A 22,436-nucleotide genomic window follows, 5' to 3' on the forward strand; every position below is an offset into this window, starting at 1 on the left:
TTAGAATCCTTAACTCTTAGAAACTTTAATTTCTAGTGAAAACTACGTAGTACTAGCAGTTGTGAACTGTTTTTCTAGAAATGTATGCTTCATAGCAAAGCACAAAACGTTTTGATAAAAATTTATCGTAGTTTCTTTGTAATAAGTAAGACAAAAGTAGATAATTTCCAAATTAAGCATTGGACATAAATTTATCTAGCTTATTTAATGAATTTATCTTAATTCGTTATTTAACTTAGCAAAACATTAAAGTTTCAGTTTACCAAAGATTTTGAAAGGGATTTAAAAGTTTACATACAAACCTTTTTTTTATGTTTACTTATGTTCGGACTACCCACAAAACTTCATGAGGCAATAAAGTCAACCACTGTCCTAATTTTACGTTTTGCAAAAGAGATAACATGAACATATTTAACTCTTGGTAAACACATGCTTAGTAGACGTGTCTTTAACCAACAACTTTACATTAACTTTAATACTAAATAATCACATGAACTTGAAAAATATTTCGGTTAGTTTCTAGCTTTCTGAGTTTAGAACACCCAATCCTTACAAGCACTTGTCTTCAAACCAGGTAAAATAGAGCTCTTTTACAAATTATAGTATCACCGCCCAGAGGTAGTAAAAATATCTCACATTTACAACATATATAGACAAATGTAAGAGTTTTGTTTGCACATTTACTCATACTTGTCTTGACATTAAAGACCTGATTTCTAAATACTTCCTCTCATCTCCGCCCCCCCCCCCCGCCCCCATGAAAAACTTCTCCCTGACATTGCTATTTCAAAGAATGGCTCTTTTATCCTAGAGATGATGGGGGTAGAAAATTACATCCCAAAGGTATGGAGAGATTATCCAAGTTTTCTCTAAAGTGGAGATAGAACATATCTGCTTATTATCAAAGGTGCTAGAGTGTGGGCACAGGAGCCCTTTTGGAAGTTTGCATTTTTAATTTTCAGTCACAGGCAATTGTGGGCTGTGTTTACATTTTAAAGACATGATAAGAATTTCAAGAGAGTGAAAGAATGCAGAACAAATTTTTTTTTCTGTTAGAGTTTCATATTGCTATTTAAGATTTGGCACTTTTTCTCAAGTGCAGGACAATTTTGTTCCAATATCCTGATCTTTTATAATATCTGCAGACATTGTGAGAGGCATAGGTGGGCTTTGATTTGTTTCTAGAGTTGCATTTCTAGTTTTATAGAGATTTGTAAGACAAAGACAGTTCTTACTAATTCCTACAGAATTGGATTATGGCCTGAATAGCAGGGGCTTGGCCTGTTTTTTTAACTAAACTTGCTTTACATCAGATTTTTAACTAAAATTGGAATCAAAAGCTTTATGCCTTTGTAAAATCTTTCTGAAGCACTTTAACAAAAGCCTTTTCTCTGGGTATACATTTCAACCTTGGCTTTTCTGTTAGTCCCTGAGTATTGGTCTTTTGCAAACCGTTTGTAGGAGGGTCTAGGAGAAATTTTGGTCATTGTTCCTCTCCAAAGAGGGGCTGTGAATAGTCATTAATCTTTTTAGTTCTTCCCTAAATTTGGTAGGATCTTCTGAAAGTAGAGGTAAAAGGGCTTTATAATTTAAAAGATTTTCTGCTGTGTAGGGAACACGGTTTCTTTTGTGGCAGATGGTCTAGGATCTACTTGTAAAGGACTTTGCATAGGAATGGCTGAAGCTGGCAGAGCCTGATTCCAGAGCCCTGGAAGATAGGAGCAAAGAGAGCCTTATGGCCAGTCTTCGATGCTTTCGTTAACATTCCTTTTCTGGCTTTCAGCATTTATATGAACAACCTGTATACTTTTAACCTAATGATTAGGCCAGATTTCTCTGTGAGTCTTGTAGGGAAATGGAAGTTAAAACAGTCAGATGAGTCTGGGTTTTAAGAACGGGCATTTATGTTGGATATGGACATTGATTTTTGTCTGAAGTCTGATTTCATCTTGTCAGGGAAGGCCCTAAGGCTAGCCATTTTACTAATACAATTGAGAGTTCTATAAAATAGGTATCTTTAAAATATAGCCAGTTTAAAGGATCCCTTGTCTAGGCATTGACAAATAAGATCTATCGGTAGTAACTCAAATCAGTAAGCTTTTAATGGCTTAACCAAAGCCACAGAGGCATCCAAAGAAGGGTGTAGATAATGTAGCCCCTGTGATCCAAAAGTTTACTCCCAAAATTAATCTAAGGGAAGCAAAGGACTTCATTGCAAAGGTAGTAAGGACATTGCAATGAAAACTGTGTCTCTGATCTCCCACAAAAATGTGAGACTCCTGTCACAAACCCACTAATCTGTGACACCAGGCGGAGAGACTTAGGAATGGGACTTTCCAGCACTAACAAGCAACAAAGGTCCCTATGGCTTGGGACCTCTCATAAGAAGCACTGCTGAGAGCTGGCATGGCTAGACAAATAGACTCAGAACCTGTCTATTCAACTGACCATCAAGGTGCACCCTGGTAAGTGCACCCTCTGGATAGTGGAGACCAAAAAGAATATTCTCAGTGGTCACAAAGCCAAGCTCTTAGGACACAGACTAAGACAAAAGGGGAAAAAAATCCAGTTTTTCTTGTAGCTAAGCCTTGGGTCTCTTGGAGCTACGCTAAGACCTAGGAGGCTTAAGCTGTGGATTGTGTGTGTTTTACAGTGTACCTTGTTGCACAGAAGTGTCAGTCTAAGCTGTCCATGACCAAATTATCTTAGCATGGGAGTCTTTGAGCTAGGTGGTAAGCACTCTTCTAGCTTTTAAGTGCCAAACCTGTGCCCACCAGTTTTGTGGCTTTGGCTGCCCTTAGCAACAGCCTTTACCTCTTGTAGAGCAAATGACATAAAAGACACAGATGAAATGGATCAGTAACCAAGGAGTACTCTACCAAATTTACCAAGAGTCACTAAGCCCAAGGAACTAGTTCCACAAATATTTTCTCCCAATCATCTTCATTTAGAAAAAGGGTTCTCACCACTCTTGCTCTTGACTCAGACTCCACGGAGATTCCAGAATATCAAGATGATAAGAAATCTTACCTTCTGCTGTATGTCAGGTTTCCCAAGTATCTCTCTGCTGGAGCATTGCCAGAGGAGAATGGTATCCAGTGAGTTTAAAGTATCCTGCCAGTTATGCCAACTGTCAGGAAGAAAGAATGTCCTCTGCCCTTCAAGGTTCTTCTAGCTGGACCAAGAATCAAATTGACATGAAACATTAACAGGAGAAAATCAAATTTGGTTTCATATATACATGGGGAATCCACAGACATGAAATCCCAAAGACAGGCAACATGAGGCTTACATGACATTCTGAGCTAAGGAGAAGGGTTACCGATCCTGGGGATAGAGAGGGGAGGAAGATCCATTAGCACCAGTCAAAATCAAACAAGTCAGAGACTCTGGAAGGAATCCTCTGTTTAAGCCAAGCAAACCTGTTTTTTGATCTTTGGTAACTGAGTTTCAGCTTCTCCAAAAGTGTTGCTCTGGGCACAGCAGGTGGTCACCAGAGCGTAGACACCACTTTGCTCAGCTAAAAAATAATCAAGAGCTATTCTATTATCAAGGACAACTTTGTCTACAGAATCTAAGGATCTTTGTTGGGCTGTTATTTTCTTAGCAGCAGATTTTGCAATAATTTAAGAATTAAGGAGTTCTTGATCATAGCCTCATTTATATTTATATATATTTATATTTATATTTATATTCCCTAAACAGGAACATAGGGATCTGCCAAAGGGAGTGAATCCTGAATTAAAAAAGCATCCTGGTATAAATCCTTTAAACTTAGGGGAGTCGAAACAATGAAATGTCTTATTTTGCTTGTGAAAAGTTAGAGGCCTTTATTTACACAAATCAAGACAAACAAACATGCACCTCAACACACCAGCAGTAACCAAAATATGTCACTGCAGACTGTCCAAGAGAAGGCCGTGCACACCACCAGCAGTTCCCAAACTGGACTCAAGTAGACTTCATTCAGGGACTGTGGACTAGAAATGAGGAAAGGACTAAACCAGTAAAACCCAGTAACTGGGGGAAGGATTCCCATGTGGAATTGTATACTGAACCAAGGGCTAAGGACTGGCGCTCCATTACAGCCTCCTGTGTTAGTCTAGACTGATTCGTTAACCCTCGACTAGAAAACCAATTAGATGGGTAGCTTGAACCCAAAAAGCAGAGCTGAAACTGACTTACCAAAGGCCCTCAAATGGCAAGACAGACAGTGAACTCTCAGTGTTTGCGGGGTGCCACACCTGTTTCTCATTGTCCCCAGATGCCAATAGATGTTTGCTTCAGATCCCACCACTGCCACCAAATCTGTTAAAAAAACTGAGTATACTTGAAGATCTAATTGGCTTTATTAAATCATTCATGAATTGAGCAGCATCTCATTTAGGCAGCAGAGGGGAGCTCCCAGGAGTTGTACAAAATGTAAGGTTTGGGGCCACTTGGCTGGCTCAGTTGAGAGAGTGTGTGACTCTTGATCTTGGGGTCATAGGAGTTTGAGCCCCACATTGGGTATAGAGATTACTTAAGTAAAACTTAAAAAAAGAAAAGGAAGGTGAAAAGGAGAGTGGGACAAGTAGGTTATTAGCAAAAGGATTGTTTCAGGCAAAGTCACTTTCCCTTAGCTGAAGAACAGGGAGTCTCATGCAGATTACTTCTTCTTGTGGGGGATGGAGAGGACTCACGTGGCAGACTCCTCGCTGATCCACAAAATTCCTGACTGACTGGTTAAGACCACACGAAGGTTTAAACTACAATCAGGTATTAAGCCCCAGTCTGGGGACTTGGCTTAAGTGATGCCATTTGGGGCCTGTGGTATTCTTTTTAACATTATGTTTGTCAGAGAAAGTAATTGCTGTCATTTGATATTGAGACCTGTTAGCTCCTGTCTCCCAGGGTAACCGTGGAACACAAAAGAAAAAAAAGAGGAGCTAGAACACGTTTCCTTTATCACTTGCAATGCTGGAAGAATAGAAGTTGAACAGGCAGGGGCGCCTGGGTGGTGCAGTCGTTAAGTGTCTGCGTTTGGCTCAGGGCGTGATCCCAGCGTTCTGGGATCTAGTCCCACACCAGGCTCCTCTGCTAGGAGCCTGCTTCTTCCTCTCCCACTCCCCCTGCTTGTGTTCCCTCTCTCGCTGGCTGTCTCTCTCTGTCAAATAAATAAATCTTTAAAAAAAAAAAAAAGTTTAACAGGCAGTAAATTTAGAGTATAAGTTTAACGGGTAACTCTGCAACCTACTAATAGGAAAAAGCATACGGATAGCAAAGAAATACATAAAAACAAACACAAAGTGATGCAAAGATAAATTGGTTGTTCCACAATGGAAAAGAATGAAAATTTTACTTTTGTTCCTGTGTTCTTCCTTAAGGATTTGAATGGACTTACAGAGAAGGATCACTAAAACAGAGGCAAAAACCATAGCAAGCATTGGGGAAAAATTACCTTTTACTTTGAATCCAGCTGACCACAAATATCAGAGACCCAAAAATTAGATCGTCACATACTGAGCTCCTCAAATACCCTGTGACCTGACCCAGTTACAGGGCCCGAAGGAGTGAGAAGAGTGCCCTACTTTCGTAGTACTTTTCTTTCTTTTTATAAAAAGTAATGTGTTTTACTATTGGAGTATAGCTCTTTCTAGGCTTTTTCTTCTATATATAAATATTGCAGATTATTAAAAATAATAGCTAGATTGTATTGTACGGACTGCAGCTTTTTCAAATTTAACCAAATGTTTTGAGTATCTTTGCATATCAGTACATGTGTATCTTTTTACTAGAAAGTATTCCATTGTATGAAAATGCTGTAATTTATTTTTCCAAACCTCTATTAGCAAACATTCTGCTCCCAGTTTCTCATTATTAGAAACGATATTGTACCCAACAGCCATGTGTGTGACATACACACACATCTTTGTACCCTTATGCTAGTAGTTCTGTATAATTGTTTAGGAACATCTAAAATTGCGGATCCAAAGGTTAGGCACATTTAAAATGGTTTACATTACTGAATTGTTGTCCAAAATAAAACTGCTGATTTATACCATCGGTGGTTTTCTGGACAGCCTCTAAGAGTGAAGGTGGAGCCCCCAGCCCTCAGCTGATAAATCCCTCCCTTCCCCTCTTCAACTTGATACTTTTAAAATATTTTATCTTTTTAAAATACTGAGCTTCTGTTGAAGATTCATTTGAAAAAGAGTTCTAAGGCTAAAGGAAGTTCTGAAAACCACTCTTCTAGCAAAGTCTCTGGAACCAGAGAGAGATCTTCAGTTCACTGGTGATGCTCAGGGGAAATTACAAAATAGCCCAGTTTGCAGTGTTCATTCCCACTTTCAAAATAGATCTCAGAGCAACCCAGGTTAGGAGGAGCTTCAGAGGCTACTCACTTTCCTCTAGAGTGTTTACCTAGATCGGTATCTTAGTTCAAGTCCCTTTACCCCCAGTTTGAAGATGGTGGTGGTCTCCAGAAAGCATTCTTTCGGTATTGGCTGAATATAAGGCAGACTTAAATATTGAATAGGCTTAGGGGCAGTGACAAAAGAAATTAACAAGTCATTGTTTACAAAAAAACACTTTTTCCGAGTTACCTTCCTTTCCTTTTTTCACTGAGGATTTGCAACCAGCCATTCTGAAGGCATTTTCTTTCTTCTGCCTTATCCTTCAAATATATGTTATTGCTGCTGTTACTGTTAAGGCTTTTAGGTAATTGAAATCCCATACTCTTTCTTGGTGGTCAGGTAACATCATGAGTGGATCCATTGCATGTAGACTACCTGAGATGTTGCCAATAAAACAATATTTCACTTATTCATATATGAATTTAACCAAGAGCAGAGGGGGAAAAAATGAAAAAAGGTACTTTTTTTTTAAAAAAGCCCCAGCATTCAAGATCTTGGATTTCCCTTAGAGAAGAAACCCTTATGAAATTATAAATTATAATCAGTTTATTTATTTGGTTTAACAGCATCTATCAGCCAAGACTTTTACTTTCAGTGATCAGACATCCAACTTGAACTAGCTTAGGCATAAAAAGAAAATGTATTAGTTTACCTATTGAATTGTGGAAGGGCAGAGGTACAGCTTGACCTCAGGGATAATTGGAATCACAGTCTACTCTGTATCTTGTCTCTGAATATCTGCCTCATTCTCTTACACCATCTTTCTCCCTCTTTTGGAAACATGGCTACTAGTAGCTTCCAGACTCCTACCATTCAGGTTTCACCAACCAAGAAAAATTACCCCTTTCCTTATTTCCAATTCAGAACATCCCTGGGAAGGGAATGGCCCATTTTTAAGTCAGACACCACCCTCTGACCCAGATCACTGTTGCTAAAGAGATGAGAGTTGTAAGATGATGGCTGTTCCATGTGATCTATATAGTTAATGTGGCAGATTCTGTTCTAAACAGACAAGTAATAAGACAAGCTAACACTACAGACTACTTACGAGGTATCAGGTACATGCTCACCTGAGCATCCTGTGTAGGGATGTGTCCCTTGACAGGCCATAGAAGATAAACAACAAAGGTGAAAGCAACTTGGGTAGCAAAATAACACCAGTGAGACACAGTAACCGCTCCCAACAGAAAGAAACTTCAGTACGGTAGCCATTATGTTGTTTATTCTAAAAAGGAATGAAATGCTTCCTTCCTCACAATAAGTAAGTGTTCGTTTGGTAGTCTGAGACTCAATTTATCAGCTGTTTGGGTTAGAAGAGAATATAATCACCTACACAGCACTATGTGGCTCAAGAAATGACAAATCAGATTGAATCCTTCAGGTGGCGAGGGATAAATAAGAGTAACAGAATGGTTTTTAAACAATAACTCTGGACTCGGGTACCTATAATGTCGAGTCCTTGTTCTACCACTTGCCAGCAGTATATAACTTGGGCTTGTTGCCTTGTCTTTACAATGGGATAATATCACCAATTTTACATGGCTTTAGTTGTGGTTAGATAACGTAATGTATATAATTGCTTGGCACACTGCAGTGGAACATGGTAAATAGTATCAGGATCAAATGGATGAATGTATAATTGACCAGAATGCATTATTGACAAGAAACTTAAGTGTTACTCTTTTTCCTCAAATATCCAGCCTCTCTGTGTGTCTTAGACCTAATCCCTTTTCTTGAAATTAATGGGAAAAAAAATTAAGGAAATGACCTTGTCATTAACCAAATTTCAGTTAGTCATTAGGATCCAGTGGGATAATGTGTAGAGTTATGTGTTTAAATTACAGTAGCTTTACTATGAAAGGCTGTTTCTTTAGTCATAAAAGTTTGCCATTCGTCTCTGGGTCTCTATTTTAAAAGTCGAGGCTATTGAAACAAACTAGAAACTAGGGAGTCCCTAAAAGCCTCACCCAGATTCAGCTTCTTAAAGAACAAAAAGGCTTTCTGTCTGGAATCTAACAAAGAGTAGGTGGCATATTAATTACTTTAAAAGCCTTTTCTTCCACCTGTGATTTTTTTTTAAGAGGATTTTCATTAAAATTTAATGTATAAATTTTTTATGATCATGAAATTGTTTTTAAATGTACTGACAAGGCAATTAAAGTTTTCTTCTCATGGATGATATGGATGTCTATTTTATTAGCTTAACTATATCATTTTTTAATACAGGTAAGAAGGTTTTCCCATTTATAAGATCTAAAATTAGATTTCATAATTATTTAAAGTAGTCATTGTCAATGCTAATGTTAATGACTTTAAGCACTGTTTATAGAGTCTAACTGACATAATTTGTAAACTGTCGTCCTTGTTCTGGTTTAAAATATAGGAGGCTTTTAAGAATTGGTGCCTATGTGCCCTAAAGGATATACTTTATCCTTAGCGTAATTTTCTGGTAATAAAACACCTAAGGTAGAAAATTGGTTGGATTTCCTTTGTTTTTTGCTCATTTTTTTTTTTTAATTTTTTGTTATGTTGTTAGTCACCATACAGTACATCATTAGTTTTTGATGTAGTGTTCCATGTTTGCTCTTCATTTAATTTGAAGATGACATTATTGTGTTTGTCTCTGCAAAATAGTATCAAATGCGTGACCCATAAAATGGTATCTTCTTTTCACAGCCTCGGTGTTTACTTGCCTTGCAATAGCATTGGGATTTTACAGAATCTGGAAATAGTAGAGAAACTGCTCTATTCTGCTGCTGCTGCAGACTTAGAACACTACGCCAGGAGAGATTTACTCCGAACATGAAAGTTGCAGCAGATACTCAGTACAACAAGATTATTCGAAGTATGTATGGACTAAAAAATATTTTAAAATAGGAAGATGTGCTTTGAGTTTGTGTTTTGTGTGTGTCTTTATTATGTTGAAAAGCTGTTGTTCAAAACCTGATCGATTGGAGATAAAGAGGCTTTTTGTCTCTATCCTTTTAATAGTTCATAGAAACTGATTCAGAGTTTTCTTGTGTTTGCTTGAACAAATGTATATCTTACAGGATCTCTTTGATGTCTGCTGCAAATTTAAAAACTATTCCCTACATACTTGTTATTGTATTCAGCCCCCCGGGTAACTATTTTTCATAGAAAATAAAATGTTGTTTTACTTTGTTTGGATTTTAAAAGGCAACTTACCCTATATGGAGATTGGGTTTCTTGGTAGTGAATTAAAACAATGAACTTTAAAATAATGTGTGCCCTAGTGCAACTGTATGATACTCAGTATGAAGTCTTCGAGTTGCTATGTCTTGAGCTCAGATTATCTTACATATACTTGAGTTTTTTGATTCACAAGAACCAGTTTATCCCTGCTTCTTAGGAACCCATCTTAAATTTATTACATAAAATGAAGAGGCATTTTGGGTTTTTTTATGATTCACTTAAATTCAGTAAACTTCTATTTGGTGACAAAGTAGACGAGGCGGGGTCATATAAGGACTAGTCGAGAGTCAGTGAACACCCTTCAACGTATTTGAAAAACAAAGTTTATAATTCCCATTTTGTCAATCTTTAAGAATTTAGATACATGAATATTTAAAAGTATGCAGTATTTTTTTAATATAAAGAAAAAAACGAGGCAATAGAAATAAAGCAATGGTCACCAGTGCTGAACGTAGTGATTGTTGTTTTGTTGAATACTAGCTACCACGGACTGTACAAGAGGGAATATGCTAAATAATATCTATCAACTCACCTTTTTTTTTTTTTTTCTCAAAGCAGTCCTCTTAGGGGTGGTATTAATCCTTATTTTACAGCTGAAAAAACAATCTAAATGAAGTTAAGGTCACACAGCTGTAACTTCACACAACTGAAGTTGCCAGGCTGTACAGCACACAAGCCACACAGTCCTTAAATGCCAGGCTCTTTCTTACTCGGTACTCTAGTCGCTTACAAGTTGAGGCCCCTGTCTCTAGAGATGAACAAACAATCTAAGGCACGGGAAAAAACATTTCTTCTTTTATCTAACATCTTTTTCACTTTTATTTTTGTGTTTCATTAACATAATATGGCATAATTAATATATATATGTATGCGTATATATATCTATTTGGTCTTTATCCACAGTTCCTGGCCCAGCTCTCCTAAAACCCTTGCACTTTCTTGATAGGGGTAATTACAAGCTTCTGTTTTCTTGGCACAAAGCTCCTAAAATCCTTCCAATCTCCTGAATGGTAAGAGTGTGTTTTATATGCTGAGATGATAGGTGGCCGGGAGCCCTTCTATAACTTCAGAATGGGAACTGGTTGCCAAATAGACCAAGGCATGATTATAGATTGGAACTTTCAGTCTCCCTCACCTCCCAACTCAACCTCTGGGAAAGGGGGAGGACAGAAAAGGACCTGGAGATTGAGCTCAGTTCCCACTGGCCAATCCACTGAACACATCAAGGTGCTGGGAGGGTGGCGTAGGTAGGGAGGTCATGGAAGCCCCAAGCACCTCTCACTCCATGCCTTGCCCTATGCTCCTCCTTTTGGCTGTTCCTGAGATGTATCCTTTCTAATAAACTGGTGAGAGTCAAGTGGTACAATTTCTGAGTTCTGTTAGTCATTCCAGCCAACTGGAACCTGAGGAGGGGGTTCAGGAAACCCCAAATGTACCGCTGATGAGTCAGAAGTACCAGTGACAACCTGGGACTTGCAAAAGGGTGTCTGAAATGGGGACCTTCCTGTGGGACAGAGCTCTTAACCTCTGGAGTCTGACGCTAACTCTGGGAAGTTAGTCTCAGAATTGAATCATTGAACACCCAGACGGTGTCCAGAAAATCCAAGAATTGATTGTGTTGGAAAACACCATGCATAACAGGACAGTAATACATATATGTGATTTATGATTAAATACATATAATTTCAGGATTGTATTACAAGTTTGATTCAGTGGCTATAATAAGACCCAAAATAATAATGGTTTAGATAACAAAGAGGTTTAAGTTTTCTCTTACCTACAGTCCAGGTATAAGCATTCCCAGGCTAGTATGTTGGCTCCACGGTTTCTGGGCGCAGGATCCTTTTTATCTTATTGTTCTACCATCCCTGGTGTCGCCCATTCACAAGGTCCAGGTGACTCACCCCCATATCCACATTCCAGAAGCAGAAAGGGGCAAGATGTGGGCAAGCCCCTTCCCTTTAAGGTCATGACCCTGAGGTTATAGACACACCATTTTTGCTCACACTCTATTGGCTACAACTTGGTGTCTTAGCTGCAAAGGAGATTGGGAAGTTATATCCTGAGCAGCCACAAGGCCAGGTGGCTGTGAAAAGGAAAACAGGTACTGGGGGACAACCAAGGAAACTCCAAGAGTGCATGCTTCTATGACAACCCTCTTCCAGTTATTTCCTACCTCTCTGGTACAGAGAGAGTGGAGAAGTGGCCTTGAGAAAACCGGAGCAAGTACAACAAACTATGTACAGAGTTGGGATTCACTTTAGGGTCTTCCTAGAAGGAAGAAGGAAGGCTGTGTGTAGTCCCAAAGGTGAGAAACTGAATTTGGGAATTCCTGTAGTGGTTAAAAATGCAGACTCTGAACTTTCCCCGCTGAGGTTAGAATCCTGGCTTCATAGTGCTGTGAGATTCTGCACAAATTACTTAATTTCCATCTGTAAACTATACCTATCTGCTGCTGTGGTGAGAATTAAGAGATAATACATGGAAAGGACTTGGCACAGGTCTCACACAGAGTATGTACCAAATGTTTTATTATAGATCGAAGGCCTCTTGCAAACCACAGAGAAACTAACAAATGATTATAAAGGTTATCAAAAGGATGGGTAAGGCATTTTTTTAAAACTTTGCTTACAGACCCCTGACCAGCCTGAACTGGTCTCGCTCTGCGCACTCAAACAGACTCATGTCAGGGCAAACTGGTCCTGGCAATACTGTGTCAGAATGGCCTTTAAGCATCCATGGAAAGTACGTGCCAGAGCCCAGAGGTTGGGCAGTCTGATGTGTAGTGAGAAGGCTGCTGACAGGCCCAAAGCCAACAATCAGATCTTCATGGGGAGGCAGATCTAGACAACTGCCCCAAGACAGTCACAAATTGGCTACATCGAGGAGGAAGTGAGTGGAGTTAGAAAGGAGGGCCTGAAGTCAGAACTGAAATGAAATGCTGTGTCGTTTTTGGTCAGTAACGTCAGGGGGCGGGAGGAGGAAGGGAAGAGAGAATAATAAAGCCATGTGTTTTTTATCCTGTCCAGTCGGCCTAATTTTTATACTGCTTTCTTATAAAGCTTGCAAGACAGAACAATGGTTGAATTCTAAAATAATTTAAATCAGCATTCTTAGCAAACATGTATTATGGGGTTCTTTTTCTTTTACAAGAGCAGATTTTTATTTTATGTAAAACTTTCCTGAGATACTTGGTTGTTACTGTAATGATGCCCTTTTCTAAAATTTACTCGTCCTATTTTGTATTTTCTCCCAAGTCCAGATGCTTTTTAAAAGTCATCTGAAAAGTTAAAAAATGATACTCTCTAGAAAGTAAAAGATATTTGAATGTCTACATTTCTTCTATTAGAGTGTACCGCCTTAAAGTTTGTACGAATATTTGCAAAATTAATTACTCATAAATATAGTCTCACCTACATAAATATATAAAAAGTATTTTGGGAGGGGGTCCAGCTAAGTGCATGTAATTTTAGCAGTCCCTTTGACATTATGTAACATATTTCTGCCTTCAGAATTGGAATAGTATATAAGACTGAGAATTTATATAGATTTACATTTATATCAATTTAAAAATAAAAGAAAAATCAAGTTTATTTAAGGTTATTTCACTGATTAGTACCTTCTCACAAAAACTCCCCCAGAAGACACCTTTTTCTTAATTTGCCTCTTTTCTTTGCTTGATTCACAAGAAGAGTCATCTTCCTACAAAGGAAAAGAGGGCCAAATGAGATAAGTACACCAGACACAATCTCATCTTTCTACATTATCTGTTCCAAAAAAAAAAAAAATTTATCCATACTAATAGTTTCAACTCTGGATTAAATTTCTTTCAGGCGTTCGTGTAAATAAATTCCCCAATCAGAAGTACCAGTACATCATCTTACGTGCTGACTCACGGACTAGGGAACACCGAGAGAAATCAACCAGTCCCGTCTCTACCGGATACATCCCCAAAAGAAAACATCTCATTATTTCTGCTTTTATCTTAGCCTAGCACTTCTCAATATACTGTTGACATGCACGGTGTTAGAAAGTCCTCCTCTGGATTCGCTGCAAGCCCCGTAGTGCTAGGAATCACATTCCTTGGTTCCTCCGTGCCTTCCTGTGTTCACACAGCAGACTTCTACTTCCCACTCCGCCTGCCACCACTGTTCCCAAATATTTCTCATCCATCACAGTATTCCCAGGACCCAGCACAGAAGATTCACTTAATGAACGTCATGGGAAGGAGCAAGAGAGGGTTAGAAATACAGTGCATGCTCACTGGATGTTAATCACCTGTGAATAATTCTCCTTGCACCCAGCTGGTCAGGACAGAGCTGAATGCAGGGGCTCCGAGAACAGCACAAGGCACGTGGCCATGGGGAGAGAGCCCACCCCTGGAGTTAGTATTCCCCAAGCTGTTTCTGCCCACATCCTTGGGCTATAAAAATAGTTACTGTTATCAAAACAGTAGTAGTTATTATTATCAAAAACTAGTTAAGTGCATTATATATGTCAAACTATCCTGAGAAACTACCTGAGAATTTTTTTCCTGGATAGAAATTATACTATTACAGGGGAAAAAGTCTTAACAGTACAGCTGAATGCAATCACAGGTCCTGACCAGAAGGTGGCAGGAGATTGAGGCAGAATTTCTTAAAGAATCTACAGAACGGAGCACTGAATGGAAAGTTCATTTTATTTCTACTTTATATATTTAGACTCCCAAATAAACTAACTCCTCCTACTCTCAGAAGCACTGGACTCTACATATTTATTTATCTACTGACAATGTTTATTCAACTTGAATACAGAAAATGAAAGGAAGGAAAAAGGAGAAAAGGATATGCAGAAGGCGGAATATACTACTATGAATACGACTAGATAGAAAATACCTCAGTATGTCCACGCAGTATTTCATTTAACATCAATACAATCTCGTGAGATAGGTGTTATCCCCTTTTTAGATGAAATTGAGACTCAGAAGCTTTGCAGAAACACAGTGCCAGGCCTGCAGCTGCCATTAGAGGTCGGTGACATTTGCTCATTTACAAAAATTCCATTAACCTAAAGCAGGACTGCAAAAAACGATGGGCCCAGAGGACAGGGCCCTCAAGTCAGCTCTCCTGAAAACCTACACATTGTTGGAAGAGAGCAAAGTTTTCAGGGAGGATGTGCTGGAGAATATGGAATCAAACCCAACCCTGAAAACAGACACTTCAGAGTAAGAAAATATTTTAAACAGCTACTAAAACACAGAAGTTTTCTAGGCAGACAAATCAATCTGCAATGACTCAGAAGAAGGTGAGGCTTGGGTAATCTCCGAAAGATCTAGGAGCTGGACAAAACAACACATATTCCTGTCCTGGCGGTGGGGTCGGCAGAGTGCCTGCCCCAGGGTGACGAGGCAACAATGGGGTTGGGACTGTCCGTGGTCGTTACTGAAAGGTAAGTGTCCGCCAGTCCTCTAGCCAACCGCCTGTGACTGCGCGGGCTGGCCTATCTGTACAAAAGTCCCCCGGGGGCTAAAGGTGGTACAAGGTGAGCACCACAAAAATGACGAGAATGGGTTATTATAATTAATTACATCTCTTGGAAAACTAAGGACTGGTGAGCTACCAAAACTCCACGAAAGCATTTGAATTTGTACGTGCAGAGAAATACACACACATGTTTGTAAATGAATCGAACACTATGTAACATGAGGCATACATACCAAACTGCTCCCACTAGCTTCCTCCAGAGCCTGGGACTCGGTGTGGGAAGGAACGATTGCCCTGTTTTTAACATTTTAAAACAAGCATGTAGACTACTTAAATATTTTAAATGTGGTTATTAAAGAGACTAATGATAAGTTTGTGCAAAATAACAAGGAGCCAGGAAGTTTTTTTTATTAATCAGATTAGAGGTGATACGGGTCTGGAACAGAATTAACTCACCCGTGATGACTGAAGACATCTCAGTATGGAAGGAAAATATGAAGCATACCTGAATCCCTACACCTTGTCACATGAGCTTCCCTGAGGGCCACATCATGGCCATCTTCACTCACAGAAGAGAGTGAGGGTCACAGAATGTCCCCAGGGTGCTCTCTGCCTGTCCACTCTGAGACTAGGTGGCCCAAATACAAGCACCACTGGGGGTTTCTTGCTGCCACTTTCACTCTATTCTCTATACTCTACCTGCTTTTCTGTATTCGTTCTTTGTATCCATTTCTCATGTTCATTTCTTTTCAGCTTTCTTCTACATAGTTGTCCTTTTTGTCACTCTGAATTCCAAATTCATAATTCTAGTTAAAAATTATGCAAAGAGCTAAGGCTATGGGATCAAAAGCTAGGAATTGAATACTGGTCCCACCATTACTAGCTGTGTGAATTTAGGCAAATCACTTAACGTCTCTGAGCCTTCGTTTCCTCACATGTTAAATGAGGGCAAATCAAATGACATGTGATAACACATGAAAGAACTCGGTAAAGTGTTACAAGTGTTAGCTTTCATTACTCTATAATCCGAACAAATCGCACTCTGGCTCCTTTCTATTCTTCAAACTTCTTTTGAGGATATGCTCACTTTGGCAGCACACATACTAAAAACTTCTTTTGAGGGGCACCTGGGTGGCACAGCGGTTAAGCGTCTGCCTTCGGCTCAGGGCGTGTTCCCGGCATTATGGGATCGAGCCCCACGTCAGGCTCCCCCACTAGGAGCCTGCTTCTTCCTCTCCCACTCCCCCTGCTTGTGTTCCCTCTCTCGCTGGCTGTCTCTGTCTCTGTCGAATAAATAAAATCTTTAAAAAAAAAAAAACTTCTTTTGATGAGCTGAAGCTTTCTTACATGGATTCCATTCCACTTTATTCTGGCTATTTAGCATGTTAAAATATATATACTCTAGCTGTCTGAGAATTCTTATCACTCTGCTTATAAGAAAATATTTTTCCTTACATGTCTCAATAACACTTACTGTACACTTATGAACAAGGATGCTGTTCTAAGCAGTACATATATGGATATATATGTATGTATGTATGTGTATGTGTGTGTACATACAAAGTTTTGTATAGTTATATATATAAAGATGCAGCTATGTAGAGATATATTCCTTTAATTTTCACATTTTACAAAGTATAAATTATTATCTCCAGTTTAAAAATAAGGCAGAGAAGTTAAACGACTTGTCCAAACCAAAAAACGGTGTGGCCAAGAACCAAACCCAAAGAGTCCCAGTCCAAAGCTTATGGTCTTAGCTACCCTTATATACTACTTCTTGAGAGAGATTAATTGTTAAGAAGGACACCAACCACAGCAAAGTTGGGGACCTGAATCTTTTCCAGCGTCTCCCTGAGTTGATCCACCTCTGCACGATACTCATCCAGCTGACCTTCTAATTTTTCTCTACGAAGCCGCTCGTACTCCAGCTGGCCCTGCAGCTCCTTGATGGTCCTGTCAAAAAAAGTTGTTCTCGAGCAATCTCCAATATCAACTAACAATTATTTTTGGCCATAGTGAAAAGTATCCATGCATTGCATTTAAGGCAAATAAAACAAAGAATTTGACAAATATGAATGGGGAATCTACTATGAGCCAGCACTGATCTAGACACCAAGGATAGAGCAGTGAACAAAACAGGCCGAATGTGCCCTCCTGGGGCTTACCTTAGCAGTGGAGGAAGAAAACAAACAAGTAAATATATGGAATGGGGAAGGTGAAAAATGCTAAGGAAGAAAAAAAATAAAGCAAGAAAGTAATATCAATGTTGTCAGGGAGGAGATTAACACTTCATACACAGTGGCCAGGGAAGAAGGCCTTACTGAGAAGGGGTCTTCTGAGCAAAGTCCTAAAGGAAATAAAAGAGCTACCCAAGTAGACATCTGGGGAAAAGCATCCCAGACAGAAGGAATAGCAAGTGTAAAGACCCTACGGCAGAAGTATGCCTAGGAAACTGGAAGAAAACCAGAAGCCAATGTGGCTGGAGTAGTTTAAAGTACAAAAGATTGGGGTGCTTGGGTGGCTCAGTCAGTTGGGCATCTGCCTTTGGCTTGGGTTGTGGTCCCAGGGTCCTGGGATCAAGCCCCGTGTAGGGCTTCCTGCTCAGTGGGGAGCCTGCCTTTCCCTCTCCCTTTGCTGCTCCCCCTGCTTGTGCTCTCCCTCTCTCTGTCAAATAAATAAAATCTTCAAAAAAAAAAAAAGTACAAAAGGAAGAGTAGTAGGTCAGGGAGGCAAAAGGGAGCCAGAACAAGCAGGGGCTTGGAGGTCATAGCACAGACCTATGCTCTCACTCTCAGTGAAGTGGGAAGCAACTGGAGGGTCTGAGCAGAGAAACAGCATGATCTGACTGAGATTTGTTTTTCTTTGCTTTTGTATTTTTTTTTAATGATCGACAAATTACTATGAGTAAAATACACAAATATCAACTGAACAATTCAATGAGTTTTGATTAACATGTAAACTCTGTAATCACCACCACTACCAAGATATAGAATATTTCCATTGCCTCAGAAAGTTCCCCCATGCCCCTCCCAGGCAACCTGCATTTCTCATAGGAATCACATTCTGAATATCTATCCTATTAGGTTTCTTTTGCTTATGCTTATAAATGAAAGTGCATATTACATACTTTCGTGTGCCTGGATTCTTTCAGTCAAAGGTATGCGAGATATACTGCACCTAGGTCTTAACATGATTGCTCTGGACACTGTGTTGAGAACAGACTTTGGGGTATGGGGAATTAGGGGGCAGGGACAGGAAGCTAGGAGACATATCAGGAAGACGTTAAAATAAACCCAGACAAGAGATGATGTGATTTGAACCAAGGTACTTTTCTGCCTTATTGCTGGATGGTAGGGGGAAGAGAATTCCCAAGGCAGGCTGGGTAGGATGTCAGGTTCCCAGGAGGGCGATCTAAAAGCACTCAGTAGTAGCTCTGGTATGGAAGTGTGCGGGATTAAGACCAGGAATAGGCAAGAAGAATGCCCACTGTGGAAGCCTAGAATTCAGCAAATACTAAAGGAAAATCATCCCCAGCACAGAGCAATTCACCCATGCTTTGTTGTATTGTGACTCTGATCTACTAAGATAACAAATCAAAAAGACATCCCTCAAACCAATACTTACCCAGTTTTTCTTGGCAATTAAACCTAAAAGCAGGAGTTTGTACCTGAAGAATAAATGTCTTAAGATGTACTCAACACAAAGTGGAGCACCAGTGCTAGAGAAGTATTAAAGCTCACTCAGAAGACAACTTCAGTCTCAGCTGACATGAAAGTACCTTCTGGCCACAAAGGCTAAAGCAATCTTGAAAAAAAAATACCTGTTCAAAATCATACCAAAGTATAACCATTTCAAAGTGAAATGTTATTAATTAGAGTTAAAAGTTCCAAATCGTAATCATCTTAGACAACAGGTTTGGAGTCCAACAGACTCAGGCTCAAATTCTCGCTCCACCTCCCACCCTTCCAGTCCCAATGGATAGGAATGGTTAGAGATGGTTTGTTGAAACTCAAAGTAGCTGTGGTCTCAAAAAAAAAAAAGTCTGGGGTGCCTGGGTGGCTCAGTCAGTTGAGTGTCCAACTCTTGATTTCAGCTCAGATCATGATCTTGGGGTCCTGGGATAGAGCTCCATGTCGGGCTCCACACAGGGAATCTGCTTGGGATTCTCCCTCTCCCTCTGCCCATGCTATCTCTTGCTCTCTCTCTAAAATAAATAAATAAATCTTTATTTTTTTTTTTAAGTCTTAACTCTAGTTTCAGTTTTACAAGATGAAAGAGTTCAGGAGATTGGTTGCACAAAAGTGTGGATGTACTTAACACTACTGAATTAATGGTTAAGATGATATAGTTCATGTTACGTGTATTTTACCACAACTAAAAATAATCTTAACACTTTCTCCACCCAGGGGCTTAAGACAAAAACTGGACAGAACCTTACATTCTTGCTAAGGATGGAAAAACAAGCTGTTCATCAACAAACCTTAGAGTTTTGAAGCACTTAGAAAGGTAAGTAAAACAAACCATTAGAGTTTTGAGGGACATTACTTTTCAAACTCAAGTTGTTCTTTCTTCTGCTTTAGATCTTCTTCTGTTATCCCTCCCAAGTGTTTATAGTTGCTCTCAGCAATTTCCAGCATGTGTCTCAACTCAACAATTTTCTTATAAGCTCTCACTGCAAGACAAAGTTGAATACGAACCTAGTTTAGACAGACAACAGCTCATGTGCTCACAGGATGCTGGTCCTGAAATATATGCTTCTTCTAGATCCAGTGCCTGAGTGCTCTGGGGAGGGGGTGGAAGGAAGGTGGCATATACATAGAGGGGTAAATATCAGTAATAAAATATCAGGATAAACAAGCACTGAAAGACCTAAATGGAGGTCCTGCTTCCTGCTATTGGAGGATGTATCAAACTGCTGTCGCTATTAATACTATAAACAGGAAGGTTTAAGGAAGACCCCAGTTTCTTAGGATTAATGGTGTATTACAAGACCATACGAAATCTACTATATGTAAGAAAATTGGAAAAACTGAAATATGCTTGATTTATTTAAAATATACCAGATCTAGGGGCGCCTGGGTAGCGCAGTCGTTAAAGCGTCTGCCTTCGGCTCAGGGCGTGATCCCGGCGTACCGGGATCGGGTCCCACATCGGGCTCCTCTGCTATGAGCCTGCTTCTTCCTCTCCCACTCCCCCTGCTGTGTTCCCTCTCTCGCTGGCTGTCTCTCTGTCACATAAATAAATAAAATCTTTAAAAATATAAAAATAAAAATAAAAAAATAAAATATACCAGATCTAACCCAGCCCCCCAATTTTATGATTAGTCACTTGTAATTATCTGTTTATGCAAGAGAACACTGAGAGAAAGAAGTATTGAGAGTTGCTTTTAGCTTTATCCAACTACCGAAACTGTGATTGTTCTATTTTTTGTGGCAGTGGCTCTTAACGGGGAGAATTCCACCCCCCCAAAGGACATGCGGCAACATCTGGAGACATTTTTGCTTGTCACACTTGGGGGATGGAGGGGAATAGACTATTGGCATCTAGAGGCTTGGAATGCTACTAAAATCTTAAAATACAAAGGAGAATCCCCCTCAACAAATACGCATCTGGCCCAAAATATCAATAGTACAGAAGTTGAGAAACCCTGCTTTATGGGACCAGGTTAGCAAGTCACAGCCTCTTTTCCCTAACACTTAACACTCTGATTTACCTCTCAGTAGGCTATAGAGCTGTAGGTTCCAAACTGCAGACATCAGAATCAACCGGGGTGCTCTTTAAAAATGTACATTTGTGTCCCATACCAGACCTATAAGTTCAGGTATTACTGGTACTTAGTAAAAGTCCCTCAGACAATTTTGATGGGCAGACAAGGTTTGGGAACCACTATAACCACTAACAAGCAAATACAAGCAATTTAAAAAAATGAAGTTATGGAAGAAAAGATCAAAAGAACTGTGGCTATTTAGATTATATAATAATTCTTTAATATTTGAAGGCTATGTTTTGAAAGAGCTGTTCTATATCATCACCAGAGGTAAGAGGAAGGATTAAATGAGATTAGCTCCAGGAAGAGAGATTTTAACTCAACAAAGGAGAAACTTTTCAACAGAAACAGTAAGAACTATCTATCATGTATTTCTGGACACTATACTAAGTTCCTTATGCATTTTAATTCTCACAAGAACACTGTCAGATGAAAATGGGACCCCCTGAGATAATGAGTATCTTGTCACTGAAGATGACTAAGTGGATGCTGGATGACATGTGACAAGGAATGTTGAGTCAGGAGTCAAACTTCAAATGGGTATAGAGTTCAATGATGCCATAGCTTTGAATATAATTTACTAAAGAATGCTTTGAATTAAGGTTCAGTTCCAGGAATTCTGGGATGACAAGAAATCTGATCAGTCCCCTGTAGGTGTTCTGGCAAAATCTAGTGTCCCAAGAAGAAGCCATCTTGCCCTTTGGGCTTTGCTCTGGAATAAAATCAAATAGGGACAAGAAAACAGCACATGATTTCATACCTCCACCACCTGCAAACAGCCTAGCTGGGTATCAGTGAGCTTCACTGTACAGCAAGGGGTAAGAGTACATTTGTATCGAACATACCACAATAGGAAACTGTTCTAGTCACACTCTTGGTCTTTTCTAAAACATCTTTTCAAAATCTTATGATTCACTGACAATGATCACCTTACAAACATCTCTTACTCAAATAATTTCAGAAGTAAACTGAAAGTCTGCGAGTCAACTACTCATTTTCTGAGGTCCTAAGTCCTCTCTAATTCTCAATAGAATCACAAAAAAAGTAACTTAAGCACAAACAAGGAAATAAAAAGTAGATAAATCAAACTTCATCAAAATTAAAAACTTTTGCAAGATTCCAGTACAAGATAGCAAAGAAAGACCCTAAACTCACCTCCTCCACAGACGCACTAAATCTACACCTATTTATAGAGCAGTTGCTCCTGAATAAGAACCAAGGGCTGACTGAACAGCTTCTTTGCAACAAAAGATGGGGAGACCACATAGAGAGCAGCAAGAGAGACAGAGACATGGTAATGAAGAGAATCCCCATTCCTGATGTTATGAACTACAGTGGGAAGGGACTAACTACTGAGGGACCAGGAGTAGATTTGTCTGCTCAGAGGCACAGAAAAAAAAGTCAAAGTTTAAAGGGGCAACTAGAATAGTTGCCTCACAACATTTGGCACTAAAGCCCAGAGGGGCTGAATTTTGTGAGTTCTAAAAACCAGAGAGACTTATAGCATGGAATTTTAAAAATCTCTGGGCTCAGTTATGGAAGAGCCTGGAGAATGATAGGAAGCTGAGTCCTCCCCTCTTAAAGAGACAGCAGGAC

General features: G+C 39.5%; 2 protein-coding genes and 1 long non-coding RNA gene across 8 annotated transcripts in view; 1 reads left to right on the top strand and 2 right to left on the bottom strand.

The window, feature by feature from the left end:
- Window positions 1-9,064, bottom strand: part of LOC103675330 — a 30,172-nt gene extending 21,108 nt beyond the window's left edge. The window contains exons 1-2 of the long non-coding RNA XR_571814.2: window positions 6,585-9,064; window positions 3,031-3,175 (exon numbers count right to left, since the gene is read on the bottom strand). This is a non-coding gene — a long non-coding RNA (uncharacterized LOC103675330). The remainder of the gene's footprint in view (window positions 1-3,030; window positions 3,176-6,584) is intronic.
- The window catches only part of CCDC90B (coiled-coil domain containing 90B), a 45,249-nt gene extending 29,017 nt beyond the window's left edge, over window positions 1-16,232 (top strand). For 5 of the 6 annotated variants that reach the window (XM_040630963.1, XM_008704375.2, XM_008704374.2 and 2 more), the window contains exon 9: window positions 9,072-10,053. In XM_040630963.1, coding sequence (XP_040486897.1) covers window positions 9,072-9,127 — 56 coding nt within the window. In that variant the 3' untranslated portion in view covers window positions 9,128-10,053. Of the gene's footprint in view, window positions 1-9,071; window positions 10,054-13,441 lie in introns of those variants that run through there. The other variant, XR_005835011.1, reaches the window with a different exon arrangement.
- The window catches only part of ANKRD42 (ankyrin repeat domain 42), an 83,766-nt gene continuing 73,452 nt past the window's right edge, over window positions 12,123-22,436 (bottom strand). Inside the window, exons 11-13 of the mRNA XM_040631328.1 lie at window positions 19,619-19,745; window positions 16,885-17,026; window positions 12,123-13,310 (exon numbers count right to left, since the gene is read on the bottom strand). Of these exons, the coding sequence (XP_040487262.1) occupies window positions 13,221-13,310; window positions 16,885-17,026; window positions 19,619-19,745 (359 nt within the window). The 3' untranslated portion in view covers window positions 12,123-13,220. The remainder of the gene's footprint in view (window positions 13,311-16,884; window positions 17,027-19,618; window positions 19,746-22,436) is intronic.

Source organism: Ursus maritimus, unplaced genomic scaffold (genome assembly GCF_017311325.1).
Source record: "Ursus maritimus isolate PB19 unplaced genomic scaffold, ASM1731132v1 scaffold_16, whole genome shotgun sequence".
In the NCBI taxonomy this organism is placed as follows: Eukaryota; Metazoa; Chordata; class Mammalia; order Carnivora; family Ursidae; genus Ursus; species Ursus maritimus.